Source organism: Oncorhynchus keta, chromosome 31 (genome assembly GCF_023373465.1).
Source record: "Oncorhynchus keta strain PuntledgeMale-10-30-2019 chromosome 31, Oket_V2, whole genome shotgun sequence".
Taxonomy (NCBI): domain Eukaryota; kingdom Metazoa; phylum Chordata; class Actinopteri; order Salmoniformes; family Salmonidae; genus Oncorhynchus; species Oncorhynchus keta.
This window is the reverse complement of record NC_068451.1, coordinates 23,656,639-23,672,663: the sequence shown is the minus strand read 5'-3', so window position 1 is coordinate 23,672,663 and position 16,025 is coordinate 23,656,639. Positions and strand designations below refer to the sequence as shown.

General features: G+C 45.5%; 2 protein-coding genes across 5 annotated transcripts in view; one reads left to right on the top strand and one right to left on the bottom strand.

The window, feature by feature from the left end:
- The window catches only part of LOC118371280 (ETS domain-containing transcription factor ERF-like), a 56,403-nt gene that overhangs the window by 14,002 nt on the left and 26,376 nt on the right, over positions 1 to 16,025 (top strand). The gene's annotated exons all lie outside the window — the stretch shown is intronic.
- On the bottom strand, positions 6,396 to 11,984 carry LOC127914238 (uncharacterized). The gene is made up of 2 exons (XM_052489099.1): positions 11,943 to 11,984; positions 6,396 to 7,505 (listed from the first exon to the last, which is right to left on the bottom strand). Exons 1-2 carry the CDS (start codon positions 11,982 to 11,984, stop codon positions 6,396 to 6,398), a joined length of 1,152 nt encoding a protein of 383 aa, XP_052345059.1.

Below are 16,025 nucleotides of genomic sequence, written 5' to 3'. Positions count from 1 at the left end.
GCGTTTAATACACTGTAGCAGAGGTCTCCCTAACCTGGACACTGCATGTAGCAGCTGTAGGAATCAATATGCACTAGTCTAGACTGAAACGGAGCATCTGACACAGAGTGAAAGAGGGAGTGAGGATGAGAGAGAACGAGGGAGGAAGAGGGAGAGAGAAATAGGAAAGGATATACAGGGAAACAGAGGAAAGGTCAGAGTGAGGGATCCAGGGAGATACAGAAAGGAGACAAAAGGAGAGGAAATTATCAGAGACATGGTTTGAAAAGCATGGAACCAAAGAGAGGAGAGAGAGGGATGGAGAGAGGGGAGGGGGGTGGGGGTGGAGTTAGAGAGACGTAGATGGTGAAAGAGAGCAAGCGATAGAGAGATAACAAGAGAGCGCCGTCAGTGGCTGAAAGAGACATTAAGCCAAGAGAAACAGGGATGGAGACACCGAAAAGAGGAAGACAAGGACACAGAAGAGGATACACACAACACAGGAGGGAAAAAGGACATAAGAGAAAGAGAAGGGCGGGAGAGAAATAAAGACAGAGGGAGAGAAAGAGAAGGGTGGGAGAGAAATAGAGACAGAGGGAGAGAAAGAGAAGGGTGGGAGAGAAATAGAGACAGAGGGAGAGGAAGAGAGGGAGAGAGTGGAGGAAGAGAGCGAGAGAGAGGGAAGAAAAACAGAGAGGGGGGTAAAATTTCCATCAGGTTTTCAATTGGGGCGGATCAATAGTGTATTAGAGCTCACCTTGACCCTGTCTCTCCCCCTTCTCCCTGGCCCCCTTCTCCCTGGGCCAGCACACAGGCCAAACTACTCTCCCTCACAGCAGGGGGCGGAGAGGGGGAGAGATTGCATTACGGCCTCCTTTTCTTGGACCAAAGTGGCAGAAAATGGCACAATAAAAAGAGGGATAGAGGACAGAACGAAAGAGAAATAGAAAGAGGAAAAGTGAGAGTGAGGGAGAGGGATAGAGTTGTGGGGTGGAGGTGGTCCATCCTGGTTGTTGTGTTGTGTGTGTTGGCAGACAGTGACTATACATGAGGAGATCTGACTGAGGGACATATAGGCAACAGAGACCATGCATGGGAAATGGAAGCACTGTGGCCCTATGGGCAGCAGCTGGTTCTATTTAAGAAAACAGATACATGTGTACTCTGATGCACTCTTCTTGTACAACCTTCACTATATGGCACCATTCTGTTGTATAGGGTTCTGTCTTTACTCTTTTGGACCTCCTGTTGTAGGTTGATTTATTACATATGGTCTCCATGACATGAATATAATGTTGAGCCAAAAAGCAGTTGATTTGTTGTCAAGACATTATTTTCTGTCTTTACATTGTGAGTTTCTGAATCTTAGTCTTGGCCTGGCAAACGCACATACACGCACGTGCACACACGCAAGCACACACCCTCAAACACACACACACAGTCGACAGGACACACTACATCACAACACGAGGACACAGTACTTCACACCATTTCAGGGGACAGAAGCAGGGGCAGAGGGAGCGAGGGGATGGGGAGCGATTGAATGAAAAAAATTGATCCGGGAATTTAGCATTTAGACACAGTTTCCAAAGCGATATAGAGGGGAGGCGCGGGAGCAGAGGGGAATATAGGGGGAGGACACTTCACTTTATTATAGGTCAGCTTTGCCCAATTGACTAACTGTAACCCCGGCGTAGGTTAGGATGTACTGTAAATACCCGCGTGGTGTAAATAAATGTTACAATAGTGTTTTTGTTTAATAGAATTGAACTAAAATGACAGGATTGTTTGGAGGAAGTTGGCATGTTTTTTTTGTAGAATCTCAGTTTATGTTCCCGTTAACTTGCCCATATGGAAACTAGCGTTTTTCACTCATTCCCGTTCAAACTATTTCATAATATATATTTGTTGTTATTGTAAATAGATGCACAACCACGTCTCAATAAAGGTTTATAAGGAGAAACACTAATTCCGCCACTAACCTCCCCACATTTCCTAATGTTGTTCACATTGTCACCCATCCACACTTGGGCGCACATGTACATGCAGGGACTCTCAACAACACACTGTCCCTCTTGCTGAGGGGGGAATAGAAGAAAAAAGGAGAGAAAATAAATCGATCGTCGGGGATAGCGGTGCGCGTCGGAGGATCGTATCTTGTCAAAATAATATATTACCCTCATCCCCGGCTGATCGATGCGGTGGATTAGGGACGGAGGGCTCCCTCTCCCCTCTTTCTCCCTCTCTTCCTCCCCGGCGCTCCTTGCAGTTTAATATTTACCTTCGTGAAAGAGCGGCCGTGACTGCGCTCACTCCTAATTGATTCCGACACTTGGGGCTCTCTGTTTGGGCTGCGGATGAGAGAGGTAGGGGTTTGTGGAATGCAAAGAAAGAGAGAGAGAGGGAAGGGAGGGAAAGAAGGAAACAGTGGCGAAGAAAAGTGTGTAAACAGTGAATGGACAAAAAAATGAAATGAAAATGCCTACAACGAGATAAAAAACATTCTGAAGATTGTGAGAGCAGCGACGGAATGGAAAATGGGAAATGATGTATTTAGGGAGATGGATGAAGTGAGTAAGAGAAGGATAAAGGGCAGAAGTGAAAAGGTTAGGATAAGTCTGTGTTAATGATGTGGAGGTAGATTGATAGAGAGATGGAGTAGCAGATGGATTGAAAAGAGAGATGGAAAGTCAAAGGAAATAAGGGTGAGAAGTGTAAGAAGAGAGATGGGGGGGGGTAGTAGAAAAGGATGGATAGAGAGATGAATAATATGACAAGGATGGAGGAAATGAATGTGGAAGAGAAGGGGAAATGGAGAAAAGCAGGGGGAAATGGGAGAGAGTGGAAAATTGGACAGGAGGAGAGGAAGAGAAATGGAGGCATAGGGAAAAAGGAGAGAAAACAAGAGGGATTAGAAGAGCGACAGAAAGATACATGACAGGAGTGGTGGACACAGAAAACCTATCAAATGGAGCATAGGGGGAAAATAGGGGATGAGGGAAAAAAGCGAGAGAGGTGACAGGATGATATCGAGGGGGATAGACCGAAAACAGGAGTTATAGGGAGGGAGGGGGGCAAGAGACAGACATTTTTTTCAATGGAGGAACTGGCCTGTCATCTTGTTCCGCCAGCACAGAGCGCTCCTTTAAAATACGGGGAGCAGGCAGGCCACACAGGGTGACTTATGTGTATATGTAGGCTTCGCCAATATATCTTTCTGTCTTCCTTCCTCTGTGCTCCCCTTTTGCTCCATTGCTGTCTCCTTCCAGCTCTCTCACTCTCTGTTTCTCTTCAGCTCTCTCTCTCTCTCTCTCTCTCTCTCTCTCTCTCTCTCTCTCTCTCTCTCTCTCTCTCTCTCTCTCTCTCTCTCTCTCTCTCTCTCTCTCTCTCTCTCTCTCTCTCTCTCTCTCTCTCTCTCTCTCTCTCTCTCTCTCTCAGTTGAGTAATCTCCCCTTCTCTCAGACCAGCACATCTCTTTATATCTCTCTGTGTAGTTCCCACACAGATTCACAGGCTATGTGAAGGTTTTAATCCCGTGAGGATTTATACATGAAAAATAACCAGAGGGACATTAACTTGAGCACACATTCAGTTGCCTCTGTAAATTCTCCAGGTCTGTGTCCCACAATGATGACACAGTATTATTATGAGAGTCTGCAGGGGAGAGGGATAACCAAATGAACAGCGTAGTGTTCCAAGGTGTTTCTGTCCCATATATGTAGTATACATTTCCTGTCCCTGAAATACTTCAGCGAGCAGGCCTTTCTAGTCGACCTGGCCCGGGTATCCTGAAAGGATATCGACCTCATCCCATCAGTAGAGGATGCCTGGTTATTTAAAAAAATGCCTTCCTCACCATCTTAAATAATCATGCTCCATTCAAGAAATTTAGAAGCAGGAACAGATATAGCCCTTGGTTCTCTCCAGACCTGACTGCCCTTAACCAACACAAAAACATCTTGTGGCGTTCTGCATTAGCATCGAACAGCCCCTGTGAAATGAAACTTTTTAGGGAAGTTAGAAACCAATATACACAGGCAGTTAGAAAAGCCAAGGCTAGCTTTTTCAAGCAGAAATTTGCTTCCTGCAACACAAAGTCAAAAAAGTTCTGGGACATTGTAAAGTCCATGGAGAATAAGAGCACCTCCTCCCAGCTGCCCACTGCACTGAGGATAGGAAACTCTGCACCACCGATAAATCCACTATAATTGAGAATTTCAATAAGCATTTGTCTACGGCTGGCCATGCTTTCCACCTGGTCATCCCTACCCTGGTCAACAGCACTGCACCCCCCACAGCAACTCGCCCAAGCCTTCCCCATTTCTCCTTCTCCCAAATCCAGTCAGCTGATGTTCTGAAAGAGCTGCAAAATCTGGACCCCCACAAATCAGCCGGTCTAGACAATCTGAACCCTTTCTTTCAGAAATTATCTGCCGAAATTGTTGCAACCCCTATTACTAGCCTGTTCAACCTCTCTTTCGTGTCGTCTGAGATTCACAAAGATTGGAAAGCAGCTGCGGTCATCCCCCTCTTCAAAGGGGGGGACACTCTTGACCCAAACTGCTACAGACCTATATCTATCCTACCCTGCCTTTCTAAGGTCTTCGGAAGCCAAGTTAACAAACAGATCACTGACCATTTCATATCCCACCGTACCTTCTCCGCTATGGAATCTGGTTTCCGAGCTGGTCATGGGTGCACCTCAGCCACGCTAAAGGTTCTAAACGATATCTTAACCACCATCGATAAGAAACAATACTGTGCAACCGTACTCATTGACCTGGCCAAGGCTTTAGACTCTATCAATCACCACATACTCATCGGCAGACTCAACAGCCTTGGTTTCTCAAATGATTGCCTCGCCTGGTTCACCAACTACATTTCTGACAGAGTTGTCAGATGCATGCTCTTCAACCAATCGCTGCCTGCACCTGCCCGCCCATCCAGCATCACTACTCTGGACGGTTCTGACTTAGAATATGTGGACAACTTCAAATACCTAGGTGTCTGGTTAGACTGTAAACTCTCCTTCCAGACTCACATAAATCGCCTCCAATCCAAAATTAAATCTAGAATTGGCTTCCTAGTTCGCAAAAAAAGCATCCTTCACTCATGCTACCAAACATACCCTCGTAAAACTGACCATCTTACCGATCCTCGACTTTGGCGATGTCATTTACAAAATAGCCTCCAACACCATACTCAACAAAATGAATGCAATCTATCACAGTGCCATTCATTTTGTCACCAAAGCCCCATATACTACCCACCACTGCGACCTGTACGCTCTCGTTGGCTGGCCCTCGCTTCATACTCGTCGCCAAGCCTTATCTCTGCTCGCTGGTCACCATAGCTGCACCCACCCGTAGCACGCGTTCCAGCCGGTACAGTGAGGGAATAAAGTATTTGATCCCCTGCTGATTTTGTATGTTTGCCCACTGACAAAGAAATGATCAGTCTATAATTTTAATGGTAGGTTTATTTGAACAGTGAGAGACAGAATAACAACAAAAAAATACAGAAAAACGCATGTCAAAAATGTTATAAATTGATTTGCATTTTAATGAGGGAAATAAGTATTTGATCAAATACTTTTTTCCCTCACTGTATATCTCACTTGTCACCCCCAAAGCCAATTCCTCCTTTGGCCGCCTTTCCTTCCAGTTCTCTGCTGCCAATGACTGGAACGAACTACAAAAATCTCTGAAACTGGAAACACTTATCTCCCTCACTAGCTTTAAGCAACAGCTGTCAGAGCAGCTCACAGATCACTGCACCTGTACATAGCCCATCTTTTAAATAGCCCAAACAACTACCTCTTCCCCTACTGTATTTATTTATTTATTTTGCTCCTTTGCACCCCAGTATTTATACTTTGCACACTCATCTACTGTCAAATCTACCATTCCAGTGTTTTAATTCGCCACCATGGCCTATTCATTGCCTTTACCTCCCTTATCTCACCTCATTTGCTCACATTGTATATAGACTTATTTGTCTACTGTATTATTGACTGTATGTTTGTTTTACTCCATGTGTAACTCAGTGTTGTAATATGTGTCAAACTGCTTTGCTTTATCTTGGCCAGGTCGCAGTTGTAAATGAGAACTTGTTCTCAACTTACCTGGCCTACCTGGTTAAATAAAGGTGATTTTCTTTTCTCTATAGGAAGATCTAGATACAGTGCTCATCAGCGGTTCTCTATTACTTTCCATATTAGCCATTCTCACACAAGTAGTCACTGAATTTGAAGCGTTGGTGATGTGCGTGTGTGTGCGTGTGTGTGTGTGTGTGTGTGTGTGTGTGTGTGTGTGTGTGTGTGTGTGTGTGTGTGTGTGTGTGTGTGTGTGTGAGAGAGAGGGAGAGTGAGAGAGCTCATGTATTAATTTGAATTGTAGGAGTTCATCATCTCATCCTCATGGAGCAGCTTTAGCTTGTTCAGCTGAGACCTGGTGTTGGGTGTGTGGCTGGGTGTGGGGCTGGGCATGGGGCTGGACATAGGGCTGGGTGTGGGGCTGGGCATGGGCCTGGGTATGGGGCTGGGTGTGGAGCTGGGTGTGGAGCTGGGCATAGGGCTGGGCGTGGGGCTGGGCAGGGGCTGGGTGTGGAGCTGGGCATAGGGCTGGGCATGGGGCTGGGGCTGGGCTGGGCATAGGGGGGCTGGGTGGGCGTGGGCTGGGCATAGGGCTGGGCGTGGGGCTGGGGGGCTGGGCGTGGGGCTGGGCGTAGGGCTGGGCGTGGGGCTGGGCGTGGGGCTGGGCATAGGGCTGGGCGTGGGGCTGGGCGTGGGGCTGGGCGTGGGGCTGGGCATAGGGCTGGGCGTGGGGCTGGGCGTGGGGCTGGGCAGGGCTGGGGGGGCTGGGCGTGGGGCTGGGCGTGGGGCTGGGCGTAGGGCTGGGCGTGGGGCTGGGCGTGGGGCTGGGCGTGGGGCTGGGCGTGGGGCTGGGCGTGGGGCTGGGCGTGGGGCTGGGCGTGGGGCTGGGCGTGGGGCTGGGCGTGGGGCTGGGCATAGGGCTGGGCATAGGGCTGGGCGGCTGGGCGTGGGGCTGGGCGTGGGGCTGGGCATAGGGCTGGGCGTGGGGCTGGGCGTGGGGCTGGGCGTGGGGCTGGGCGTGGGGCTGGGCGTGGGGCTGGGCGTAGGGCTGGGCGTGGGGCTGGATGTGGGGCTGGGCGTGGGGCTGGGCGTGGGGGGCTGGGCGTGGGGCTGGGCGTAGGGCTGGGCGTGGGCTGGGCGTGGGGCTGGGCGTGGGGCTGGTCGTGGGGCTGGGCGTGGGGCTGGGCGTGGGGCTGTGGGGCTGGGCGTGGGGCTGGGCGTGGGGCTGGGCGTGGGGCTGGGCGTGGGGCTGGGCGTGGGGCTGGGCATAGGGCTGGGCATAGGGCTGGGCGTGGGGCTGGGCGTGGGGCTGGGCGTGGGGCTGGGAATAGGGCTGGGCATAGGGCTGGATGTGGGGCTGGGCATGGGGCTGGGCGTGGGGCTGGGCATAGGGCTGGGCGTGGGGAGCTATGTGGGGTTGGCATCCTGCACTCTATGGGGTTGGAGCGGAAGCCTATTAGGTGCACTCATGAACTATTTCTAAACACATTAGACAGGACAGGCCCCGTTTAGATCCATTTCTTCTGGATTCAGTCAATTCAAAATAAGTATTGAAATTCATTTAATGGATCATCATGTTTTCATTTTGTCTCCCTCTCACTTTTCAATTCATAATTTGGATTTCAATGTATCTCATTTGAACTGACTGAATTCAAATGTAATTGACTCCAGCCCTGCAGCATGGGACAACTCTTGCCTCACCCCCTCCTTTACAAATGGCAAGCAGGTTTGGGGGGAGGACGGGTGAGTGCGAGACAGCGGGAGAAGAGTTCCCCTGGAACGAGCCATAACTTATTTATTTTACTGAACAACACAGAAATAGAATCCCAAATCCATCCGTGACTTCCTCTGTTCCTGTTTCATTCTGTCTTTCATTCCCTTTCCCTGTGTGTATTTATTATTTCTCTCTCTCTGTCCCCCCCCCTCTCTCCCTCTCAGTCTGTGTATTTCTCCCTCTCTGCTCTTTATTTACCTCTCTCTCCTGCTCTCTCTCTGTCCCCCCCCTCTCTCTCCTGCTCTCTCTCTGCCCCCCTCTCTCTCCTGCTCTCTCTCTGTCCCCCCTCTCTCTCCTGCTCTCTCTCTGCCCCCCCCCTCTCTCTCTCCTGCTCTCTCTCTGCCCCCCTCTCTCTCCGGTGGCTCAGGGAGCGGTAACAGTAGTGTCAGTTGTCATTATTGGTCTAATTCAGTAATCCGTCATCGAGGCTCACTGTATGCAGCGTATTATACGCCGGCACAGCAGGTGTACTACGCACTGAGGTGGAGATTCCATTTGACACGCACAGAGGCGAGGGCCGACGGGGGCCAGGCTGGCGGGCATGCTGTGTGTGTGTGTGTGTGTGTGTGTGTGTGTGTGTGTGTGTGTGTGTGAGTAGTAAAGGTCTTTTGATTTCACTGGAAAAAAAGAGTTCTGAGAGGAATCAGTACAGAGAGGAGCCACAGTCACATAGGAGTTCAGAGGGACAGGGTTAACACACACAGTTACACAAACACACACAGTTACACAAACACACACAGTTACACAAACACACACAGTTACACAAACACACTCAGTTACACAAACACATTCAGTTACACAAACACATTCAGTTACACAAACACACTCAGTTACACAAACACACTCAGTTACACAACCACACTCAGTTACACTAATACACACACAGTTACACAAACACACTTAGTTACACCACCACACTCACACAGATACACAAACATACTCTGTTACACAAACACACTTAGTTACACCAACACACACAGTTACACCAATACACACAGTTACACAAACACACTTAGTTACACCAACACACACAGTTACACCAACACACACAGTTACACCAATACACACAGTTACACCAATACACACAGTTACACCAATACACACAGTTACACAAACACACACAGTTACACCAACACACACAGTTACACCAATACACACAGTTACACCAATACACACAGTTACACAAACACACTCAGTTACACCAACACACTCACACAGATACACAAACATACTCTGTTACACAAACACACTTAGTTACACCAACACACACAGTTACACCACACCCACAGCCAGACACAAAGCCAGTTGGTCAATGAATAGTCAGTAGTGCACTGAGAGAAGGAAAGGCTATCATACCTATAGCTATCAAAATGACTTCTGAGAGAGGTTTCATTTCTTTGTGGATATCGATGAATGAATATGCAATGTAGAAATGAATGATTTCAAATCAAATCAAATCCAATTTCAAATCAAATTGTATTTGTCACATACACATGGTTAGCAGATGTTAATGCGAGTGTAGCGAAATGCTTGTGCTTCTAGTTCCGACAATGCAGTGATAACCAACAAGTAATCTAACTAACAATTCCAAAACTACTGTCTTATACACAGTGTAAGGGGATAAAGAATATGTACATAAGGATATATGAATTGGTGATGGTACAGAGCAGCATACAGTAGATGGTATCGAGTACAGTATATACATATGAGATGAGTATGTAGACAAAGTAAACAAAGTGGCATAGTTAAAGTGGCTAGTGATACATGTATTACATAAGGATGCAGTTGATGATGTAGAGTACAGTATATACGTATGCATATGAGATGAATAATGTAGGGTAAGTAACATTATATAAGGTAGCATTGTTTAAAGTGGCTAGTGATATATTTACATCATTTCCCATCAATAAAGTGGCTGGAGTTGGGTCAATGACAGTGTGTTGGCAGCAGCCACTCAATGTTAGTGGTGGCTGTTTAACAGGCTGATGGCCTTGAGATAGAAGCTGTTTTTCAGTCTCTCGGTCCCAGCTTTGATGCACCTGTACTGACCTCGCCTTCTGGATGATAGCGGGGTGAACAGGCAGTGGTTCGGGTGGTTGATTTGTCTTCCATGATAGGATTATCAATATGATTAATGGTACTAGATTCATTTTGATAGTGATGATCTGGGTATTATACATCGTGATTATATTAGGAATTTCAGCTCTCCACAACATTGATTGTGTTTCCATGTTTTTTTTACTGTTCACGCTGTTTCATCATTTATTGCCGTTATGAATACACATGTTGTCATTTTTACATTACACGCTTTCCATGTTCATCAACGAGTTTGTCAAAGTGTCCAGGTTTAATCAAGATGACCCTAAAACTACAACTCCCATCTCATAGCACTGCAGTCCTAGTTCCCCCGGGGGGTCTCAAATGGAATCTTCTTTAGTAAGTGTATTGCGAATTGTGAGGACAGCGTAGCTCTGCTTTCGCTCTCTTACTTTTATCAATTTGTATGGGAGCTCCCACCTCTCGGTTCCCCACGGGTATGGTGGGTTTGATCACGTTCTCAACCCCACAAGGCTGAAAATCCAGTAACCACTGTAAGTGTTTTAAACAGTTTAAACTATCATCGTGCTTCACGCTGTGTCTAGAACCCCTATACTTGTCTCAGACCACACCCCTTCCCTTCGGGTAGGCTACTTTACTTTGAGGTTGTTTTTTGAGGCACACGGGTCTCGTTCAATGGCATCACGTACGGTCTTATGTGGATATTCAGCTGGTGAATTTTTCAATTGCTTTTAAATTAAGAAAGTTTTAAGAAACAATTTCCCAAGATTGACTTGCGTTTCTTTAGCCTACCAATTATAATGTATCCAATTTGATCTTCCTATGGTCGTTTTTCTAGGCTACTGTTTCGATAGAATTACGAATTGTACATGTCATTGTAATCCAGGCCAGTAAAATGTAACCAACAAGCAAACACATTTATGCTTGTAATATTGTCCATAGAATATTTGAAGAGCTTAACCATCACTAGGCAGACAAGGAACGAAAATAAATTAGGGGTTGGCTTATAATAATAATAGTAATAGGAATTATTATTATTACTACTACTACTATTAATAACAGTAATAATGATAATAATAACAATAATAATAATAATAATGTCAAAATGGAGAACATTTATTCATAAATGGTGAAAATGCACAAGATGCGTTGACTTCGTTGATACTTATCAAACATCATGCCTATAAATCAAACACACACAAAAAAAACTAAATGTTACCACTATTTTTGTATCCGTTAAATAATTGATATAGCTCACTGATGTTATGAGCTTGTTGTTTCAACATTCAGACATGTAGGCTATTCAAATTTCCCTTCGTATTCATCTGTAGAGTGCTACTTTCGGTAAACATGAACGATCGAGTCAGGGCGTCGAGACAGGAGGCGATGGAAGGGATGGGGGGTTAATGAAGAGGAAAAACACCTGTCTGCACGGTTCTGGGGGGAGTTCAACCCGCCGTTTCGCTTTTGCAAAAGCTGCGGTAATGAGACAAGACTAAGAACTAAGAACAAACCGATAGCCCAAACCGGCGGCGGCCAATCCGGTTGAAGAAAGTTGAAGAAAGAAATGAACAACTAACAAAGGTCCATTACTGTCCGACTCTCTTTCTGAAAAAAAACAACAACACTTTCCCTCTCTCATACTTTTTTAGATCGAAATCTTTACGAATTTTAAAAGGTCTGTTAGAATTTAGATCTTGTTTGCATTGCAACAAATCTCAACATTCGTCACACAATGTTTAACTATGAAATAATGGACACGAGAGGGATATGGATGGGCTGCGAATTAAATGAAGGAGTAATAGCCTAGGATTTAGAAAAAAACGTAGAAAAGTATACAGGAAACGAAGAGGCAACTTGAAATAAAGGAGGAGAGGAGTGATACAGCAGGTGAAGAATAGGGGTGGTGTATGGAGACAGACAGAGGGAGAGAAAGAGAGAGGACTTTGGCAGAAGGAGGGAGTGTGTTAGACAGAGTTGGGAGGTAGTGGCAGAGAGATGAATGGTCTGTGTTGATGTTTGGGGCAGGGCACTCACTGCTTTGGCCCTCTTTGTAATTCTGTACTTAATCACCATCATTATGACACAGGGAGTGTACGGAGGAGAGAGGGAAGGAGGGAGATAGAGAAAGAGGAAAGGCGGGAACTGAGGACAGATAGAGAACAAGGTGATCATGGAGGTTGATGATGGAGAGGGGGCACTCGGAGGAAAAGAGAGCTAAATAGAGGAGAAAGAGAGGAGACAGATGAAGGAAAAGAGTGGGTACTGGATGTGTGCTTGAAATATTACTGTATGCCTGAGTGAGCAGGAGATGGAAGATAAGAAAGGGAGAGGGGGGGGAAAGAGCTGTGACAGAAGATGTAAAATGAGAGGGAGAGGGAGAGGGAGGGAGGGAGGGAGGGAGGGAGGGAGGGAGGGAGGGGGAGGGAGGGAGGGAGGGGGAGGGAGGGAGGGAGATGAATGGATAGAAAACAGGATGAGAGAGGGAGCAGCATGAAAGAGTACGTGTTGAAGAGTAGGGAGCTGCTCTGCAGATGATGAAACGCTAATTAAAGTAAACGAGCTACCTGAGCCCTTCGACTAACCCCTTGTCACACTGTCAAGAGCAGGAGAGAGTGAATGAACTAGGGAGGGAGGGAGGGGAAGATTTAGTGGGAAGATGAGACAGGTTTATGGAAGACAGAAGTTCTTGATGTTCAATAGTTGTGCCTTTAGGTCCAGGTTTAGTTTCCCATGTTGCCTTTTCATATGAACCATTATGAACTAAACAACTAAGTTTACCCAATAACTCTTGTTATGGGTATTTTCTGTACTTTACATGGCATCGGCATTGTTTATGTGTAATCTGAATCATTTATGTTCTGTATGACCTTGTACTAGTTATGGACAGTTGTCACTGTTCATTTTGGTATCCAAGGAAGTGTATTGAATGGGTGAAAGTGCAACTGTTGAGAGCCAAGTGCTCCAGTGTTGCACCGAGGTTGGGCTGTAGTACATATCCTTTCCTTTTCCAACATGAGCACAACATGGGCTTGAAAATGTCCTCCACTATCCAAAGATGAGCTCTTATGTCAAGTAGGGAACAGTAACAGCAGTTGGCATGACTCGTGGACTTATTTGCCAAGTGCCCTTGAATCGATATCAAATATCTTGGGTGATTTGGAAATAAATAGCTACCATTATCATATAGTGTATGTTTGATGTCATGCTTCTTCCACTGTATGGGTTGGGGTGGTTTAACTACATGTCATTGTCACCACGGTGTTCTTTATCCAGACCAGTCATTTTCAGGGTTCACATGTTTTACCATAGCTAGTTTTTTTCTATGTAGAGAGCCATGAAAACATATAAGTGAACCCCGTTATTAAAGATACTTTGTTGTCATCCTGTCACTATTACAATTGGTCCCTTGGTTGTTAGCCCTTCATGATATTTCCTTAGTCAATCAAGCATTTTGTTATCTAACTGGCGAGCTATATATAAATCCAACATTATTTATTTCTTAATGCTCATATTCATTCAATTAATCCCGCGTCTAATTCGTTTATATATTTATTTAGCCCGTCTTGCTATTCCTCTTTCCTTTTTTCATCTCTTTCTCCAACGATTATCCTGGCGTCTAATTAGAAATCGATGCTGTTGGGGCCGGCGGGTATTTGCGATGTGTTTGTGGACATTGAGAACAATTCCCCCGATAGAGACAGAGAGAGAAAGAGCGAGAAGAAAGAAAGTAAATATGAGGAAAAAACACACACACCTCCTCAATTTACCATACTGACAAGCAACTTCACTCCTTCCAGCTATTCTTCTTTTTCAAAAACAGTAAAAAGCAAGTAACGGAGAAATGAAAATAATATCATTTTAACCACTGGCGCGAGGGATTTGAGCGGGGAGTGCTTTTAGAATAAATAAACGATGAGGGGTATTTCAAAACGCTTGAAATGAATGAGCATAGTTCAACACTAAAATAGAAACAAATGTTACCAACAACTGTTTAGAAACAAATGGTATCGGCTCGGTCACCAAGGCAGTATGCAGGATGACCATTGGCCTTCTCAGTTTTAGTCTTTCTGCTTAATGTAGGTAATTATAGCCATAAAAAAAACTATTTTTGGGTTACCGGTATTAGCCTTTTTATTTACTTATAATGTCCTTATTATTTGTATTATTATATTAATAGCTTACTATTATCATAATAAGTATTATTATCATTATCGTTATGATTGGTTATTATGCCTGTATTTAATATTCATATAATTTGCTGAATGTTATTTTTTAAATAGATATGTAATGCATTGCTGAATTTTTGTGTCTGTGCCTCTGCACCTGTCTGCTCTATTCTGATACGGATCCAAAGTCTCTTCCGGTCGGCGCGTCCCGTGGAGAGGAGTCGGTAGAGGCGACGGGTTAGCACGATTACTGCCGGAGCAATCGAACCTAAACGAATTAGGAACCCCAGATGCCGGTCTGGGAGAACATTTTAAAATGAAGTGAAAAAGGAATGAGAGTGCGCCCTTTTATTAGTTCAGCTCACACCGGTGCCGTCTGTGTTCAGCTTTATTTCTCTACCCATAATCAGTTTTAGCTGTTTTTTGTTGTTGTTGACCCGTACAACGAAATCTCTCTCTCCTGCTTTATTCGGACTTTGTTGAATTCAGTGTCAGGAAATGTCAAATTTGGGAATACATTGTCATCTTTTAGCGATAAGGAAAAATAAAACAAGTTGTTTTTCTCGGTGTTGCCTCACATTTCGTCAGCCCTTCTGATGCTATACTTGGCAAAGGCAATCTGCTGGTGTGTGTGTGTGTGTCTCTGTTCGTTGGTTTGGTATTTGAGTCAGTCAGTGCATGCATGTCTGTCAGTCCATCTCTCCATCTCGCGCGCTCATTAAACGTCCCTCTCCCCCTTCCCGGCGTGTTTGTGCTCCCACTCCCGCCCTCCTTCCTCCTCGCCTCGCTCTCCCCTTGCCCATGGCTATATGATCGTGAAAAATGTGTTTACAAAACTCGCTCTCTCACAGATCAAACCACACGCGAATCAAAGACTTGGAGAGAGAAAGAGAGAGAAAGAGAGAGGAGGGAAAAGAGGGGTGTGTGTAATTTTAAAATTCTTTTTTTTTTTTCTTGTGCATGTGGATGTCTGCACATGGCTCCTTTGGCAATACAATATCTTTAAGCCCAAAACAACTGTTTGTGTTTCATAGTTAAACATGAGACATAATATAATATTGATGGCTCCTTGACACACTAACACGGTGAAACACCGCCTGCCTCAGTTCGGTTGATCATTAGTGTGTATTACACGCCCGTACAATACTGGGCTAACAAGCACCGCACCTGAGATAGATTGTCATCTGTAGTTGAGCTTTCAGAAGTGTGACAGGAATCGGTTTAATTGACAGTTAGAGAAGCGTTTGCTGTTGTGTTTTATTTCTCATGTTGCTTTTTCTCAAAGTCCATTTTAGGCCAGTCATTTTTGTGAGGATGATGGTGGTGGCGGTGGTGGTGTGTGTGTGGTGCTCAGGTATGTATCAGAATATGGAGGGAGGGAGAGTAGGGATCTTTAGATTCATCATAACAAAAGAGGAGACTGAATATAGAAGTGGGTAATACAATACAGTATTGATGGAACAATGGGGAGAGGAAGAGGAAGAAGAGGAAGAAATAAAGAGAGTGACTTGGCGAGACACAGAAGGGGATGAGAAAGAGAAGAGTGTGAGAGGAGAGAGTGAAGGGGTACAGAGAGGGGGATGAGAGACATGGAGGGAGGGGCAGACAGACAGACAAGTGGGGGAGTGATTATAGCAGGGTTTATGTATGAGCTATTGATTTAGTCGGTGGTGACTTCTTGAGTGGTTAATTCGGGAAGTGAGAGCGATAGAGAGAGTAACTCACTGACCAGGGAGGAGGAGGGATAAATAGATAGGGGGGTAGAGAGCAGGGAAGGGAAGGATAAGGAGGAGAGAAGGGTCTGTAACAAGTGCATCTCCTCATGGGGTGAAATCATCGACAACGGCAGCTTTTATCACCATGCATCTAAAGATAGGTGTTGAAAGCAGGGCGGTACAGTATTGGTCTCCTCAGGATGGAGTTAAAGGTGTCATTTTTCTGCTAACCTTTG